We start from the raw sequence: 18,792 nt of genomic DNA, 5'->3' as shown, positions 1-18,792 counted from the left end.
TTTGTTGCAAAAATCTGGTTTGGCAAGACTGGGTTTTGGCTACAGGCTGCTTGGCATGTTCACTGTGCCTTCTTGTTTTTTCTAGCTACCGATTGGCATCAATGTCGCTGTTTTGGAATACACCTGTAAATCCTTGTTTGCGCTCTGCCTTATTGATTGTAGTAAATATAGGATGCTTGTGATGGCAGTGTTTGAGTTCCCAAATAAGATTTACTGTTCTTAATTAGCTTGGTGACTCAGAGTTTAATAAATCCTCATGGTTTGTCCTCACATGCCTTAGGAATGCAGCATTGGGCTACTGTTTGTTCATATGGTTTTAGCTCATCTGTTTCCCCCTTTCTTTTTTAGGAATTGCATTCCAATGCTTCTGACATAGTCGAAGATATCCTCAAGATGCACGACACTACAAAAGTAACAATTTTTTGTTGAATTAATTTTGAGTAACATCCAACAAGTCTTTTCAACTATTGAGAGCACATACTTCTTCCTTTTCTTCTTCGAAATACTGATTATTCTGGTGATTCTCAAACATTACAGCAGGGGCACCTAACACTGGAGGACTATCAGATATGGAGTGTAAAGAGTGCCCTCGCCAACGAGTTCCTTAACCTGCTTTTTCAGGTACTGTAAATGGATTTTTTCCCTTTTAGTAAAATGTTCTTGATAGTTGCTCGCAAGTTTCAAACCTGATGTCTCTCTGAACAGGTGTGCCACATTGTCCTGGGGTTACGGCCCGCTACTCCAGAGGAGGAGGGCCAGATCATCAGGTCAGTCTGAGCCACAGCACATGCATCCACCAACCAGTTCTTCTGTTAACCTCATTATTTTCCAACCTCCGTGCATGTGCTGCAATATTATAAGTTAAATTTGTCTTTGGTTTTTGACATTCATTGTCAATCTCATCATCTCCTGATGGTAATTCTGTTAATAAAATATAACGAGTCATTAAGCATCATTCTCTGGACATCTGCACTATATGCACAGGTTTCTAAGCCATTGCCTTTAGTCTAGAAATGTTCTGATATAGAAGTCACAGAATCATGGCACAATGCATTATAATGATAACATTAAACATCTGTAGTTTCATTTTTTCACTGTTTTTCATTTTTATGCAGTGTAACCACTGTTCTTAAATTGTGGTGGCTGTTGTTATTTCTGTATTTGCACCTCATTGTGTCCAATACAATATGTGCATCCTTTTTTTTTTTTTTTTTTTTTTTTTAATACTTAGAAAAAGATTCACTCTCTGTTGGTTTTGCAAAGTTTGTCCAAATGTGCCTCGAGCTATTATTTATGATTGTGTCTGTGTAGAGGATGGCTGGAGAGAGAGAGCAGGCATGGGCTGCAACCAGGCCAGAACTGGTTCCTCATCTCCATGCAGTGGTGGCAGTTGTGGAAAGACTATGTTAAATACGTAAGTGATACAGCCACGTCGACAGACGCTGCAGTTACGAGACACTATGCATTGGATAAATCTGACTAATTTATTACTTTTTTTTTTTTTTTTTTTTTTTTTTTTTTTTTTTTTTTTAAAAAGGATAATAAATCCATTGTGGTAGAACAGCCCAGTATACATGTTAATGGCAAGAAAAATCCCCAGTCCACCACAACTGCTGACATCCCCTTGACTAAAGCTGGAGCAGTGGCTCGCTCGCTCAGTTCCCCAGGAGACAAGTCTCCAGACAGGACTTGGGAGACCTCGGAGAACACCAAACATCGTAAGTAGAAATTTGTCTGAATCAGGTACGTTTCAAATATTCACATCAGGGCCAAGGTTTGTATATGTATGTTTCAGGTTCAGGTTTCTCATAGCTTTGTATTTTCACCATTATCACCTTAGTATCCCTTAGTTTTCTACATATTTATTTTCTCAATTATCAAATGAAGTGCAGTACAAAGTAGATCTTGACCATTTGAAGGGTTCACGAACATTGACCTGTGTTTTTCTTTTTTCCTTCTTGCCTCATATTTTTACTTTTAATCTGGTTTTTGTTGAATGCATCGTTGGGTTGCATGAGGAAAAAAAATACTTTTGTGTGTATTGTGAAGTCTATCAAGACTACTCATAAAACGCTGATGCATACATTTTTTGATTTGAGGTTTAAACCTCAACGTATATAGACAATATTTAGACTTTCTTTGTTGATTTATCAATAATCCACAAAAAGCTGTTATCATTGTTGAGTAGACTGTAGTACTGTGACAAAGTAGCTATTATGGTCACAGATGTGGGTTTTTGAGTTCAGTACCACCCTGTAAACTGCTCAGTCTCTGACCTGTTGTTGATGTCATTCTTTCAGGTCAGATGCCACACGTAAGCTCCTCTGCCACGGACATATGCTTTGCACGGCAGCACAATGTCTTGGACAACAATAACCAGTGTTTCTCTTCTGCCAATGGCCACCTGTCCAACCACCTGGCCGCACAGAGGCCAGGCGCCATTGATAACCAGTCCTTAGTTACCACTGAGACTGTAAAGGTAGGAATGATTGCATGGGTGAATTTGTTTGACAGTTGTATGCGCAGGTCTGAAAAGAACAAAGGGTTGTCATCTGTTCAGACAGAGAGGGTGAAAGTCTTGTAATCTTCAGCCTTCTGTTTAACACCCCCTCTACGACACAATGCAGTGAAAAAAAAAACTGCATTGACCCAGTCTGTTGCCTCGGTGCTTGTGATTCCTCAAATGTTACTGTAAAAAGAGCATCCTGATGATTTTTTTTAAAAAAGGCTGTAGAACCATTAAAACATACAAACTTGAATTAAACAAGTATTTATTACATTGAATTATTTATTTATTCACATTAAAACATAAAAAATAATTGTTTAAAAAAAACATACAGTGCACCCAGAGTGCTTAATCCGATTTGCTTCAAAATTCAAAATGGTATTTTTCGTTCTCCTTCACTTTTGGACAGTAGACAACACCTAGTTTGCAAGTGAAAGCTATAATTGCTCAGAAAGCCTTTACAACAGATGCATTTTGTGATTCAAGATTTAGCTAATCCCCATTTTCAAGGGAACGCTTCATTGAAGCTGACACCTTTTAATAGTGCTTCTGTTTTATGCCATCTAGTCTGTAACACATGTTTGTTTTTAAAATACCAAGCAGAAAAAAGTCATACTACAATGTAAAAGTTTGAAATGATTTCAGGAAAATGGATTTGGTTGTGTGAGGTTCATGGTGTTCTTGTTTGTAAGCAGTGTTCTTTTTTGCTCTGTAATAATACCTTGTCATGGTTACTGAATCTCTCATGCTGTCAAACCAGATTATATCTCACTATTTATCAGCTCAGTCACAACAAATAAGTCATTTAAAATGTGTCAGCCTTCGCCTTAGTCTTTCTGCTTACGAATGATTCAGCAGATAGTACCGTGCCTGTGGCTTTGGTGAAAAAGCTGATGCTTGAGCTAAAGTGTGAGGCATCAAAAGAAGCCGTATATGCTCCCTGTGTGTGACACAAGAGAAGCAGACAGAATTAAGTGTTGGCTGTTCTTTTTCTGCAGGCACCTACATTAACGATGGAGGGTGGCCGGCTCAAGAGATCTGTGAACCTGATGGCTGGCCGGGACTTCGAGACTGTACCAGAGCCAGTATGGAGAGCGCTGTACCATTGGTATGGAGCCAACCTCAGCTTGCCAAGACCGGTATGGGTGCTAGTCTTTACCACAAAGGCCAGGCAGGACATTATTACCACTGTTTTTGTTTTTTAAGAAACATATTAACATAAATGCAGTTCTGTATTGCCGCAGAAACTCTTTTTACATAATTGTCAAACTTGTTGACAAAATGCACACTAGCCCTAACTTTTTAATGTAACTCAGGGTTGTTACAACGAGTAACATCTAGGTATGGTTCTGCTTTAGGGGAAAAAAAGAATATAACACCCATCTTGCTGTTCCCTATAATATCGAAGTTTGATTAAAAACCCCAGCAGTGTGTAAGAGACTTGTGTATATACATGCTTGCATGGTCCAGTATATCTTGTATTTCATTGTATAGAAACTTCTTCGTTTCCAGAAATGGTGCAACACGGTGCAAAATGTAAATAAAATAGAATGCAATGATGTACAAACCATGTAATCCCTATATGTAATTAAAAATATTACAGAGACAGCATTTCAAATGTTGAAACTGAGAAATGTTACTGTTACTTAAATATACCCATTTTAATTGTAATATCCAATTCAGGCAATTTTCTTTGAGCAGCTTTGGCCCAAGAACGACAATTTTTGAGTTAGAAGTTATTTCACATCCATGTTTTTATATCTTTCACACATTCTGAGTAAATCTGAGTAAAGTTTATCTTCTGGTTTAGTTGATATATGTATAATTAATTGTGTTATCAGCATACCAGCGAAAGTTAATGTCATGTTTAAGGATAACGTTGCCTTAGTGTTAGGATACGTAAAAGGAATATTAGATGTCCTAAAACAGAACTTTGTGGTACCCCATATTTAACAGTGGTAAGTACTGATGATTCTCCTTGTACATATACAAGCTGACAGACATTTCTTAAGCCAGATCTAAACCATACGAACACTGCTACTGTAACCCTGATTTGTCTAGTAAAATCGTGTGACCTATGGTTTAAAATACTCCACTCTGGTTGTGTAAATTCAACAGGGGTACATACTATTTCGGGGAGTGAATAATAAGTAGTTTACAAATTTCACTAGTGCTGTCTCTGTGCTGTGATGAGGCCTGAATCCTGATTAGAATTTTTCATTTATGTGATTTGATGCAAATGCAACTTTAATTGTTGCACCACGCTTTCCTTAAAACCTTAGCTATAAAAGGCTGGTTTGAAATAGGGTTTGACAGATCATAAGGATCAAGGTCTGGTTTCCTGACCAAGGGATTAAATTGCTGCTAATACATCTTTTTTCCCTCTTTTACATAGCCAAGATTGAGAGATGAGTTTATTACTGTCAATAAAGGCTCAGTTATTTCTGGTATCATTTCCTTGAGTTAAAATTGTATAGGTACTAATATGCATTGCAAACATTTAGAGGAGGAAATACGTTTAACGAGGTCTTGCATTCATGCTGTAGTTGCAGTATATTCAGTTATAGTGTCCTTTTCAGTGATCTTCAATGGAGTACGTATAGAAATTGAGGTCTGGATGGTTATCATTAATCCTTCTCACAGTGGAGGACGTTATAATACACTTCACATGATATTGTGAAAATTTACCTTTCATATATTGTACTAAAATTAAGTTTATATGAGATGCGTTGATGGTCTGATACCAATAAATTCTGTGGGAGAATTGTTATATTATCTGTATCCATACCAAAGTTCAGAACTAAGTCCAGAGTGTGGTTGCATTAGTGAGTGTGCCCCATTACATATTCAATGAAGCACCTGAGTTTGTAATTTATACAAATACTTTTTCTCAGTGGATTCTGTGCATTTATCTAGATGAATATAAAAGTCTCTAATATTAGCTATTACTATACCTATGTGTGTTATTGAATCTGATATAAAGTGAGCAACTTTCTTCAGACACTCAGTATAAGTCACTGGTAATATATTAATCATTATAAACTGATTTTGATTAGTATCTGGATATTTAAGAAAAAGACAGGGGACAAACAGACTTGATACTGTTGTTGTGTTTGTAATACTAAGAATGAGTGAAATGAATATATCATTCATGTCAATACAAGCAGATAAATGACCAAGTGAATCTTTCAGGTATTAAAATAGTTTACCTATTGCTATTCAGCCTGACAGGTTTGTTTGTGTAGAAACAACCTCAATGTTCCAAGAGAGAAGTATTGACCTGCGGCAGGTTGAGTGAAGCCCATTTCTAGAGTAGAGGAGCGGATGATCCCAAAAACTTTCTCAGTGGTTGTAGATTTGACATTTATAGCCAAAATGGAAGGCTTTTCACTAATAGTCCCTTCTATTATCTGCTGTTACACAGTAAACTATAACACTGGGAAGCGAGATTTAATCATATATTTTAATTTGTAATCATTGATAGAGCTTTCTGTCTTTTTGATGTGCCACGTTTTTTCTTTTTGTGCCTGCAGGTGATCAAGTCCATTGTCACAAGCCAGGTGGAGCTGGAGCTGTTCCCTCGGTACCTGCTCTTCCTGCGACAACAACCTGCTACGCGCAGCCCCCAGTCCAACATTTGGGTTAACATGGGTATGACCAGCCTGCGAATGTTCCCTCCACACTTGCCCCGAGGTAATGTAAGCCTGCAGCAAGAGAGAGGCTCCTTCCACCGTTCTGGGAAACCTAATCTTCTAAATGCACTGAGCTGGGATTCGGCACAGCAAACACCACACATTCCTAACTAGCAGCACTAAAAAAAATTCTAAATCCTTATTGATCCTAGCACCCATCTCTCCCTGTGTTGGGCATGCCTGCCACTGGGCTCTGCTTGTTTGTTTTAAGGTCATATTAGGTAGAAGAGCTTATTTGGTTATGGAGCCTGTTATCGGGTTTCCTGAAAACCTGTAAGTAAAGATAGGATGCACAGCACAGCACTAAGTTGATTGTGCAGTGCTGAGGCAGTGTGTTGGTGAGCATTAGAGGTCCAGTAATCTGATTTTGGCTTTCGGACGCCTGCTATTGGACTGGTTGGATGTTTTACCTCTGTCACAGCACTGCTTCTGTACATTTGCAAGCTGTGCATTATGGGCAGAAATGGGTGCTCTTCCAGCTGATTCTCTCCAATGATCTTACTTGGGGGTTCAGAGGTTTTTAATTCGTTCAATTAAATTAATTAATCAACATTCTTATCTTGATTTATATTTTATTAACTTTTTGTTTGGACTTTTTTCTATGCCTTTCTTTGCACTTCTATTGATCACGTATACTAATGGTTGAATGGTACCTTTACAATCACAATTGCCCTTTCTTGCTGCTACCTTACAACTAATCCTCACTCTTGTGTGATTTATAATTTTTAAGAATTGACTGTAACATAGGGACTCTTTATGACAGATTATTTCTCTTGAGATCCATGGATATATTTGTCTCAAACCTTATACATTTAATGATTGTGAAAGTGAGAGGTTTCTATTGGCAGTTACTTAATGAGTTTCTGACAGCTGATTTTCCACCCTTCAATTAATTAAGAACAGGCTTCCTTTTCTCTCTCTCGTTGCTCAGTATATTCACACCTTGGCATCTCTTTTAAGCCTCTTCTGCTAAATCACAAGTAGTCTGTGAGCACTGTATGGACAGTATGGGAGAGTAGATGTGTCTCATGTTTTCCTGAAATGGCTATGTTTTCATTATTGCTGTATTATCTAGAGAATGCTGAGGGCTGTTTGGTTTCCTTTTCCATTCACAGGGAATGTGCCATCTCCTAATGCACCTCTGAAGCGTGTGCTAGCCTACACAGGTTGTTTCAGCTGCATGAGCACCATTAAAGACATCCATGAATATCTGTCCCAGAGGTTACGGATCAAAGAGGAGGACATGCGGCTCTGGCTCTACAACAGTGAGGTTAGGTCCTATGCAGCCACAAGCTGTATAACTTGTATATTTCTCATGTTACTTTAATATGAAAGCAACATTAGGATGTATTTTTTTACCCTAAATTACAGCTACAAAATTATTTTGATGCTTTACTGACCTGTAACGGGAAGCACTGCAGAAACTACACTATGTAACTTTGGAGGAGGGTACCTGGTAATTCTGTTGCCCTGAACAAGACAGAGGTTGCAGAAAATGAATGAATGAATAATTCTCTTAATTTACTATGTTACTAATTTTTAAAGATTTTGTGCTTGTGTGATTTGCAATTTTATGTATGCTAATCATACACCCAGGGGCAGAGTCAGGGGGTGGCCAAGGTCTAAAAGGAGTGCCTTATCCTTGAGTTTTTATGATGGTAGTAGGTTTTGTGGTCTAGCAGGTCTAGCATCAACAGGTTATGTGTGTTAAGATAATTGCTTATGTTAATGTTGGCTTTGAATGATAAAATAGCATGCTGATGGATTTGATATTATTGAAATTATGGTTAGCATTTGCTTTTTTTCTGGGATAAATATCTCTATTTCAATTCAATTCTCTGTTCTCAGAATTACCTCACCCTTCTTGATGATGAAGACCATACATTGGAAAGCTTGAAAATTCAAGATGAGCAGCATTTGGTGATTGAGGGTGTGTCTCTAGAGTATGCCAAAATGCATCTCTCTGTCCTAATTTAAACTTTTATCCATAATATTAACTTAGAAATTGCAATGTATGCATATAGGGCAGAAATATTGGGTGAAGTAATAAAAAAAAATCTTATCTGTTCTTGTTCTTTATCTTCTTGACAGTTCGAAATAAAGATATGAGCTGGCCAGAAGAAATGTCATTCATCGCAAACAGCAGCAAAATCGACAGACACAAAGGTAATGTTCAGAGCTCCTGGAGGACTATTGATTTTCATCTGAGCTTGATGCATTTTGCACTATAAAATTGCTCCATTATATTTCCCATATCAAAATATATCATTAACCTAAATTCATATTAGCAGCGCATTGCATTACTCTGCAAAATGGCATAACAGTTTTACATCTGCTGGACAGTTAATGTTGATTTCCAGCCACTAAAATAACCATATGTATTCAAGTGGTTTAATGAAGTTATACTGACTGTGTAATGTGTGAAGTCAGATTCAGTGATTATGTTGTTTGAAGGTGTTTTTCTAGTTAGAAAGTATAATTAATTAATCCGAATAATTAAAGATTTGAAAAAAAATTAAATTTTGCTTATGCTACTTATCTAGTGAAAATTAGCACTACGTTACTTTTAAAACAAATTACCTCCTTCATTAGGCGTTACTGAGTACATACTCATTATATAGTTGCTGACTGTCTATCACTTTTCAGGATAAATAAGCTACAAAACTCATTTCAAAGAAAATTTGGCACATTTTATAAAATGCAATAAATAAGAACAAGAAAGATATAACACGTTTTTATTTTTACACTCTTCAAACTTAACTGGCTAAGTACAACGAAAAGATTTCCATTGTTTTCACTGAGTAAATCCTTTGTGTTTTGTAAATATAAAACTAATTTAGGAATTGATGCATGAAATGTTTATAGAAAATTAATGTCAGATTTTGAAGCATTACACAGTAAACAGAGGAATATAAAATATAATAAAATAGCCTTCACCAAAGGCTCAGTCTTATGAGCAAAATCTGGTTGTTGCTTATCAACATCAAACAGCACTGCTGTGTCTGATCCACATGTACAAACGCAACACAGTAACACTACCATCACATCAGTGTCACAGTAGTGCTGAGAGTGATTCACCACCCATGTCATACTTGCTGCTTCGGTGGTGCTGTGATGGTCCTGACCATTGAAGAGCATAGTGAAAATATAAAATATGCAGAGAAACAGGTGGATTACAGTCTGTAATTGTAGAACAACAAAGTGCTCATGTAGCTGAGTTGATAAAATGGATAATGACTGTAGATACAAGATAGGTGTTACTAATCCAGTGATCGTTCAGTGTATTATGAAGGAGAAGGCCATAGATCAGTTCTTTGCAGAACCTCTAACAATTTGTCTGGGCCCAAGCTCATCTCAGGTAGTCCAGAAGCTTGTTTTCATGGAAAAATGTATGTTGTGTTCTCTATGCTAATGAAGTCTCAGATCAAGACCAAATGGACAAAACTTTAACAATTAATATCCTCAGTTCCAAAATGATTGAACAGTTTCAAAAGGAAAGGTGGTATAACATGTCTCAACTGTTTGTTGTGGACATCAAATACATTTTATTTATAAAATGTGTGTGGGTGTATAATGTAAATTAAAAGACAATAGTAAAATATGGCACATTTTTAAACTCAATTCTGAAAATTAAAGGATGTACAATGCTTCTTGCAGTCCCTACAGAGAAAGGTGCCACAGGCCTGAGTAACTTGGGAAACACATGCTTTATGAACTCCAGTATTCAGTGTGTGAGCAACACCAAGCCTCTCACAGACTACTTCATCTCAGGGAGACACCTCTATGAGCTCAACAGGTGAGAGAATGAAGCCAATAATTAACAGTGTTTCCTTAAAAATAAGGTGCATTTTGGGTTGAAGCTGTACTTAAAAGCATGTTAATTGACAGTCAGTTGCTTTTATCTTGACAGAACAAATCCCATTGGAATGCGAGGTCATATGGCCAAATGCTATGGAGATTTAGTGCAGGAGCTCTGGAGCGGAACACAAAAGACTATTGCACCTCTGAAACTCAGGGTGGGCAGCTTCATATTTCATTATTTATTACTAGTTTAAAAAGTCTTTGTGGTTGCCTTTTTTTACGGTGCACATAGTTAAGCGCATGTTTCTTTCTTGATTTAGTGGACAATAGCAAAGTATGCGCCAAGATTCAATGGGTTCCAGCAACAGGACTCTCAGGAGCTTCTGGCATTCTTGTTGGACGGGCTCCATGAAGACCTGAATCGGGTTCATGAAAAGCCCTACGTAGAGCTGAAAGACAGCGATGGGCGGCCAGACTCAGAAGTAGCCACAGAGGTCAGTGTCTGACCATAAGCGCTTTCCATGAGCTGTTATCTCCTAACACACAGACACGACTCACGCCCACATAGTTTCAGACTGAATGATTGAAGCTGTTCAGCAAAAATAACTTCTTTAGCTAAGCACTCCTTAAGGAGTAGATGAGCCTTAATGTGCATGTATTGATGCTGTGCTAATGAAAAGACAGCAAGAGGTTTGTAGTCACTGGGTAAAAGTGCTCTACCCTGTGGACATTAAAGTGGAATTAAGTGGATCAGAAGTGTCTTATGAATCTGGTGTATTTATGTGTTTAGGCTTGGGAAAACCATTTGAGAAGAAACCGTTCTATCGTGGTGGACCTCTTCCATGGGCAGCTTAAGTCCCAAGTCAAGTGCAAAACCTGTGGCCACATCAGTGCCCGCTTTGATCCCTTTAATTTCCTGTCCTTGCCTCTTCCTATGGACAGCTCCATGCACTTGGAGATTACAGGTGAGGAAGTCACAGCAGAAATGCATCTCAGACACCAAATTTCAGAGACTTGTCCATCCACATAAGTGTCACCTACGTGCTCATGTGGTTTCCCATCCTATTTTTAGTCATAAAACTGGACGGTTCCACTCCAATACGCTATGGTCTTCGTCTGAATATGGATGAGAAGTACACAGGCTTAAAGAAGCAGCTGAGTGAACTGTGCAGTCTGAAACCTGAGCAGATCCTCTTGGCTGAGGTCCATTCATCCAACATCAAGGTGAACTGAACACACATTTTATCGGAATCACATAACATGTTAAAGTGGAGGTCTATGATTGTGGGGAAACGCAATTCTCTCTCATTTTGTTAACGTTCAAAAGCTCCATGTATTTTAAGGTGTAACAGTAGGTGTGTGTGTAGGGTGGGACTGTAAGTATTTATTCACTGTTTGAATTACCACCAAAACTCATTTGCAGCTCTAGTTTTGTAGCACTTTCAACAATGCAGTGAGCCATCTCACGTATTTGGAGACATTCCAATTTAAATAATCTGAAGAACAAAATTGTGCCAATATTACCCACCTATGGAGCTGGAATGGCGCAATATCCTCATCTCTGTTAATGCTTTTCAACATTTGGAGGTCTGTCCATTGTCTAAAATACAATGTTAGAAGTTATGTTTGTGTGCATTTAGAACTTTCCTCAGGACAACCAGAAGGTGCGTCTATCAGTAAATGGCTTCCTGTGTGCGTTTGAGATTCCTGTACCTGGTTCTCCCACTTCTGTCACCTCTCCTGCACCAACAGGTAAGAAAAACTCTATCTTAACGTTCCACTAAATCTGTGGATGATATTTGAAATTTCATTCTGCTCTAAATCTATTCCGCACAGACACTACTGTGATGGCTAATGGCACTGCTGGAAACAGATATGTTGAGAAACCTGTGCTTATCCTGAACGGCATGGCTGGTACACCAGTTCAAAGTGGCTCTGAGAAGAGCCTGGCAAACGGGATGCCCAGCACAGTTGTGCCTTCTGCCTCAGAAAAGACACTTACCAATGGGATCCCTAATGGTCACATCACACCAGTTCAGGACAGCCCCTTTATTGGCTACATCATAGCCATGCACAGAAAAATGGTAACTGTGCTACGATTTGTAGTTTATGCATCTGTCTGCCTTTTGTCTGTTAACTTAACCAAATACACTCTAAAGCTCATTTTTATTATTCCTAAACCTGATACTCTTCCCCTCCAGATGCGGACAGAGCTATATTTTCTCTCATCCCAGAAGAACAGGCCCAGCCTATTTGGTATGCCACTCATTGTGCCTTGCACAGTGCACACCAGTAAAAAAGACCTGTACGACTCAGTGTGGATCCAGGTGTCACGTCTGGCCAGCCCTTTGCCCCCTCAGGAGGCCAGCAACCATGCTCAAGACTGGTTAGTCCTGTTTTCTACACCCGTTTTATATTATAATATTAAGCAATTAGACAGCCAGGTTACAAAACGTAACAAACCTAAGGAACCGGTGAACTTGAGTGTTACATCTGCACTGGCAGAAAATTTGTCATTGTGGTGGTACCCTCAAGGGTACGTATTCAGTTAGGAAATTTAATTGTACCTTTTTATTTTATAATTGTACATTTGTTCATACGCCCCATTTCATCTTCAAGACTTATGTTCTTTTATTTTACACAGTTCTATAATGAAAGATTACAAATATTCATCTCTCCTTCTGGAGAAGAAAATGTAATGTAGCTTTAGGGAAGTACATTTACACTGTACCTGACAATAATATACCTTTTTTGAGCGTGTATGGGTTATATCTAAGCATCTTTTAAGGCATTAAATTGTTTTTTTTCTCTTTGTAAATACATTCGATATACTTACATTGTTTGAACACTAAAGTGTTTGTTTAAATCTAGATTTTAATTGTATTTATTTTCCAATAAACAACTAATTCTTTAATGTGTCCATCATTCAGTTAGAATGATTTTACAGGCTTTAGAAGTAGAGCACTACATAATCACAGGAATGTTAGCGGTCAGTTTTATGTGATGTGCTTTATTCATTTATATAATTTTCTGAAACTTTTTCTTAAATTTAATCTCATTGCGAGTTCATGTTTGTGTTTACTATGTGCACTCTTCGTTTAAAAATGTGAAATTTTTTATTTAATGACATGCATACTGCTGTCCTGCAGTGATGACAGCATGGGTTACCAGTACCCTTTCACCCTAAGGGTAGTGCAGAAAGATGGCAACTCTTGTGCCTGGTGCCCATGGTATAGGTAAGTAATTTATCATTTCTGTGTGTGTGTGTTTGAGTGTTTGCGTGTCTGATGGTCTCATGTGGCACACAGTGACTGATGAGGGCTGTCGTGTCTTTCCCAGGTTCTGCAGAGGCTGCACAGTCGAGTGTAACGAGGACAGGGCAGCTCTAGGGAATGCCTATATCGCTGTGGACTGGGACCCCACCGCTCTGCACCTCCGCTACCAGACCTCCCAGGAAAGGGTGAGCGACATTGTTATCCATGCAGCTCTAACCACTCAACATTCCACTCATCATAACCACTCAACACTCAACATGCATATTAGAGCCTTTAAACAGTTGAGGAATCTCTGACAGATACTTATTGTCAGATACCCTGCATAATACAAATATTTTGAACGGAATGCTGCTCATTTGTGAAAGAAATCTCATACAAAGATCTAGATCCTAACTACATCTGATATCTTTACTTTTTCACTAATTTAAATAATGTGTGTGATTGTGTGTTTTATGCAGATAGTAGAGGAGCATGCCAGTGTGGAACAGAGTCGACGTGCCCAGGCTGAGCCCATCAGTCTAGATAGCTGTCTAAAGGCGTTCACCAGTGAGGAGGAGCTGGGTGAGGATGAGCTCTACTACTGCTCAAAGTGCAAAACCCACCGTCTGGCCACAAAGAAGCTGGACCTGTGGAGACTACCACCCGTACTGGTAAAGGATGTCAATACTCCCACAGCTCTCTCCTCTACATCACCTCTTTGATCTGCTGCATACCCAATAGATACGAGCACTCATATCAGAATCATGTTTACCCTTTTTCAGATTGTTCACTTGAAACGCTTTCAGTTTGTGAATGGACGTTGGATAAAGTCTCAGAAAATAGTGAAGTTTCCACGGGTGAGCTTTGACCCTAGTTGCTTTCTGGCTCCACGTGAGGCAGCCCAGAGCATGTGGAGCTTGCAGAGCCATAGTGAATGCCTAGTAGAGGAGCTCCAGAGGCTGGAAAGAGGAGATTCCTCTGTGTCTTCCATCTCCACCACCACTGTAGCCAGCCCACCCATATCCGGCAGAGGTCTGTCTCTCCTTAAACAACACTCTTCTCACTGTATGTCAGAGATCTACAAATTGTTTTTTTTTTTTCAGGTTCAAACACATTAAAACATTATTTTATTGCAGGCACACCATGTTCAATTAGGAGAATGGGCAGTCCTCTGAGTAGAAACAGCAGCCCTGGCAACAGCCCAAAGAGCACTGGCCGAAAGCAGGGCCGACTGCGTCTGCCCCAACTCGGCAGCAGGCACAGACTCTCCAACAGCAAAGAGAACCTGAACAACAGTAGCAATAGCAGCTGTAAAGATACAGGCACAGAACCAGAACCCAGCACAGTGACTGATGTGGAACCTCTGGGGCTAGTGGCCCAGACAGAATCCAACACTCAAGACTCCTGGTCTGTAGATGCCTCCAGCACAGACTGTGACGTCATCATGGTAAACGGACTGGGCCAGGATAGCTGCCAAAGCAACAGTCACTCTGAGGCCAGCACAGAGCTGGACAGCACCTCTCACCAAAGAGATGAAATCTGTCTGGAGCCCATATACAACTTATATGCAATCTCAGTAGGTTTTATCTATGCACACACTGATTTTAAAAAAGTAACCTACAATTGGTTTAAAAAGAAAACAAGCAATTTGTTGTTGAATTACATGAGTTATTATTGCATTTTAACAATATTTTCTATTCCATTACTTGAATATCCCAAAGTGAAGATAATTTACATTCATAACAGTTGCAACAAATTGCAACAAACAAATTAGATGTTTCTTAAGCATAAAAGTGTCATAACTAAGTATTCATTTGTTATTGATTTTTTTGTATGTGTAAATATTTTTATAATAATTCCTAACAGTAATCAAATACCGAATTAGGAGAGATATTCATATCCAAATAATCATGCTCATCATTGCTTAATATATTAAGAACATGTGTTGAATTGGCCACAGTCAAGTGTGCGCTAATGTTTTTATTCATAAACAGAAATGTTCTCATAAAAAATCAGCATCTGTCAATCTGTCTTTGCTGAAGTGTATTTTCTCTACAGTGCCATTCAGGAATAATGGGAGGGGGTCACTATGTGACCTATGCTAAAAACCCCAATGAGAAGTGGTACTGTTACAACGACAGCAGCTGCAAGGTAATGCACCACCGCTGTCATCACAGTGAACCTTGTTGAACCTAGAAATGTTGGGTTTTCCTTGTGATACACAACGATAAATGAGTTCAATCTGCTAAAAGCCTTTGCTGGTCTCTCTCCCATTCAGGAGGTTCACTCTGAAGAGATTGACACAGATTCAGCATACATTTTGTTCTACGAGCAGCAAGGAATTGACTACTCTTTATTTCTGCCAAAGACTGATGGCAAAAAGATGGCAGACACTACTAGCATGGATGAAGACTTTGAGTCAGACTACAAGAAATACTGTGTGCTTCAGTGAACCCATGCTCTTCCACACTAAAGGCACTTAGTAAGTTTTGTCAGTATCTCTCCCTGTGCAATGAAGACTGAAACAGCAGTGTGGCTGAGCTGAGGCTGCTCGGTCAAAGCTAAGGAGCAGCAGTGACTCTGAAGCACAAAGATCAGTTCGACTTAAGAGGCTGCACTGCTGCCCCCTGTTTCTGAAGACAGGTACTTACTGTTGGTGTGGATGTGTTGCATCAGCGAGCAGCTGAATGAGGTTGAGAGAATGTGAACGAATTAGTAAAAAGAGAACTATTTAGATTGTTATTGTTGCCAACTGAACAAAATAATCACATTCCCTTGAAGTCATTGTGATTTGACTGGACCCACTTATAACACTGCACAACCCAAAATCTGCAGAATCACTTACGTATGATGTTTATGTATTTATCTTATCATAAGGGCACTCTCATTGTCCAAATGCTTGAGTTTTGTATATTTATACGATCATAAGCCGAGCTCTTACAAGCCAAACACCTTCTTTCAGTCCCAACCATAATCACTGGCTCTTATAGAGCAATTTGTCACCAATTGAATGTTAAAGGAATGGTTCAGTCACAGATCAGATTTGCACATTTTTACAACTACTACAGATTTAATTGATCAGCCATGAGTTTGGTGCTCAAATATTGCTTCTTAATTTAGTGCTGGACTCGTTTATTGAGGCTCACAGTAGTCGTCAACAGACTCCAAAATATTTTCTTTATACACATCAACACAATTGACTTTTTGGCTTGTTATGGTGGTTTTAAAGCACATTCTGACTTACTGTCAAGTACAAAAAAACTCTTACAGTGCAGCTGGATAATGCAGGTAGACTTTTTAGATAACAAGCTCTGCTTTTAAAATAAGGAAGCAAATATTTGACACCAGACATCTCTCAGCTGGACACCTACATCCGGAGTAAATGGAAGCATGTGTAAATTAGATTTTTCACCAAATGATTCCTTTAGTTTTAATAGACTGAAATGTATAGGCTTAATGCTTTTCAAATGATTGTTGGATCTTATTTCATCAGAATCCAAGGTTTCTCAGTAGAATTTGTACTCTACCTCATTTTTTTATTTTATTTTATTTTTTGTTTGAGTTAATTAGTCGATTGTTAACGGAATGTCTGCAAGACAGTATTATAATGTGAATCACTCCCTACATGTGTCCATAAAGATATCTTCTATGAGACTGTCATAAATATTGACTGGGCAAAGTCCTACACGTTTCACTGCCAAAACTGCATTTCAGTGAGCAACACAGAAATCGCTTATGTAGGCCACTGCAAAATTTTGGTTTGATTTAAATGAGTTTTTTTCACTCAGAGAGCCAGTATATCTCTTTAATTTAATGCTGTCTTTGTCTTAAACAAGTTTTAACTTTAACATTTTATTTTTCAGCAACTATTTATTTTTAATAGCACCGATCCATGTTGCCCATGCACAGCTTAGCTGTATCTGTTTAAGGCAGAGAGTCTGAGCATCCACTCCTCACAGTGCCAGCCCAATATTACGATCATTCAGCGATGCCATTACAGCCTCTAGAATGTTCTTACTGTCGTCACTTTATTTACTGTTTGAAAGATACATTAAATGGTAGCCACACGTGCATATCTGCTCAGTGTAATCTCCTGGGAGAGGTTCACTTTATCAAGCCAAAGTTCTTAACAGGCGATATGTTGTTGCAAAACATTAAACTCTATGGGCAGAGAGAGAGAAAGAACGGTGGTCGATGTGAACTCTTCTCTGAAAGAATGTCTTGTCAGCACAGCTAACCATGAGGAGGCCCTGTGCTAAAAGGAAGCAGCGTCTATGTTGACCCGCTGAAGGTTGCGTGTCTCATGGCATGTCAGAACAGTAGCAACTCTGAGGAGATTCTTCGTTAGAGATCCGTCTTAACACTGTGAAAAGAGATATGAAATGATCGATTCCAGTTTTCGTTTCTTCACATTACTTCAGATCACTTCAATGATGGTCCTCGGTAAAATAATAATTTGTTGACCCACTCCAGTCTAAAATTTCCAAAAAGGAACAATCCTGCTGATATATATATAAAAAGAAAAAGTAAAATAATAAATGTAATTCATCAGTCATGTGACATGAATAGTTCATAGGAGCTGCCCAACACTGAAAGGGTAATTCATATTGCACATTAGGAAAGAAGAATATGTCTGTATTTGATGTTTGAAATCTGCTTTCACTTGGAATAATGAGTGGTTTGCCAATTTAATTTGATCTGGATTCTATGCCTCAGCTCGCAAATCTTGGAGGCTGCAAGTACACAATTTTAAAGATGTTTTTTGATACAGGGATAATTTATTAATGCTTCAGAAACATGATTCATTGGCAAGTAGTGCAATCAACTACTGACGTCTGTGTTGTTAGTCAATTTTGTTAACTTAATTGGCAGAGATGTATTCATTTAATGAACTTTATTTTGTAAAGTGTTTAAAGAATAAAAAATGACATTGCACTGACATGAAATGTACATATGATGTTTTGTAAATATGCCAATAAAAATGAGGTATTTGAAAAAGAACTGTTAAAAAAAACGTAGTTGTATATGGAGTGATGCCGTTGATCTGTAACGATTATTTGAGCAACCAATTAAATTCAGCCAATGCAATTGAGGCAACTTTTTTGCAAGTCTGTTTGTTGTTTGCAAACAATTGTGCACTTTGCTTGTTTTGCCTTATGCAGTTCATTTGCAAAGAGCAAAGAAGGCTGTAAGCGAGGAGAGGAAACCACAGCTCTATGTCGTTTTGGGCCCCTGAATATCTTGCCTGTAAGATTAACACCTCTGAAATGAAGCCAAAGCTACCTTGTACTAAAATATGTGTAAGGGGCATCTCCGGGACAATATACTTTTTTTTGAGAATAAGCTCATGTAGAACACCCTTAGAGTCCAAAGCAAAGTAGAATAAAGGCCATCTCAAACAATTGAGGCCACCTGTACGTTAGGAAATGGCCTACATGCTGTGGTGATCACACAGCAATCCTGTTCTCCACCGCAAGTGTCAGGTCCTACTGCCACAGCGCTGCTTTCTAAAGAGCACCTGAGAGTGCCTGTGGTCTTC

At 38.6% G+C, this 18,792-nt stretch overlaps 1 protein-coding gene across 2 annotated transcripts in view; it reads left to right on the top strand.

Moving 5' to 3' along the window:
- usp32 (ubiquitin specific peptidase 32) overlaps positions 1 to 18,342 on the top strand; it is a 43,391-nt gene extending 25,049 nt beyond the window's left edge. Inside the window, exons 9-34 of one of the 2 annotated variants that reach the window (XM_066663751.1) lie at positions 349 to 411; positions 538 to 621; positions 706 to 767; positions 1,312 to 1,414; positions 1,538 to 1,718; positions 2,301 to 2,479; positions 3,505 to 3,645; positions 6,040 to 6,157; positions 7,314 to 7,468; positions 8,047 to 8,128; positions 8,290 to 8,364; positions 9,856 to 9,994; positions 10,109 to 10,214; positions 10,320 to 10,493; positions 10,790 to 10,964; positions 11,072 to 11,223; positions 11,640 to 11,751; positions 11,836 to 12,083; positions 12,201 to 12,385; positions 13,149 to 13,235; positions 13,339 to 13,459; positions 13,733 to 13,924; positions 14,036 to 14,285; positions 14,390 to 14,829; positions 15,312 to 15,404; positions 15,532 to 18,342. In XM_066663751.1, the coding sequence (XP_066519848.1) occupies positions 349 to 411; positions 538 to 621; positions 706 to 767; positions 1,312 to 1,414; positions 1,538 to 1,718; positions 2,301 to 2,479; positions 3,505 to 3,645; positions 6,040 to 6,157; positions 7,314 to 7,468; positions 8,047 to 8,128; positions 8,290 to 8,364; positions 9,856 to 9,994; positions 10,109 to 10,214; positions 10,320 to 10,493; positions 10,790 to 10,964; positions 11,072 to 11,223; positions 11,640 to 11,751; positions 11,836 to 12,083; positions 12,201 to 12,385; positions 13,149 to 13,235; positions 13,339 to 13,459; positions 13,733 to 13,924; positions 14,036 to 14,285; positions 14,390 to 14,829; positions 15,312 to 15,404; positions 15,532 to 15,705 (3,891 nt within the window). In that variant the 3' untranslated portion in view covers positions 15,706 to 18,342. Of the gene's footprint in view, positions 1 to 348; positions 412 to 537; positions 622 to 705; positions 768 to 1,311; positions 1,415 to 1,537; positions 1,719 to 2,300; positions 2,480 to 3,504; positions 3,646 to 6,039; positions 6,200 to 7,313; positions 7,469 to 8,046; positions 8,129 to 8,289; positions 8,365 to 9,855; positions 9,995 to 10,108; positions 10,215 to 10,319; positions 10,494 to 10,789; positions 10,965 to 11,071; positions 11,224 to 11,639; positions 11,752 to 11,835; positions 12,084 to 12,200; positions 12,386 to 13,148; positions 13,236 to 13,338; positions 13,460 to 13,732; positions 13,925 to 14,035; positions 14,286 to 14,389; positions 14,830 to 15,311; positions 15,405 to 15,531 lie in introns of both variants that reach the window. The other variant, XM_066663743.1, reaches the window with a different exon arrangement.
- Positions 18,343 to 18,792: the final 450 nt, after the last annotated feature.

Source organism: Hoplias malabaricus, chromosome 1 (genome assembly GCF_029633855.1).
Source record: "Hoplias malabaricus isolate fHopMal1 chromosome 1, fHopMal1.hap1, whole genome shotgun sequence".
NCBI classification, from domain to species: domain Eukaryota; kingdom Metazoa; phylum Chordata; class Actinopteri; order Characiformes; family Erythrinidae; genus Hoplias; species Hoplias malabaricus.
The sequence above is the reverse complement of the archived record's forward strand: the minus strand, read 5'-3'. Positions and strand labels throughout refer to the sequence as shown.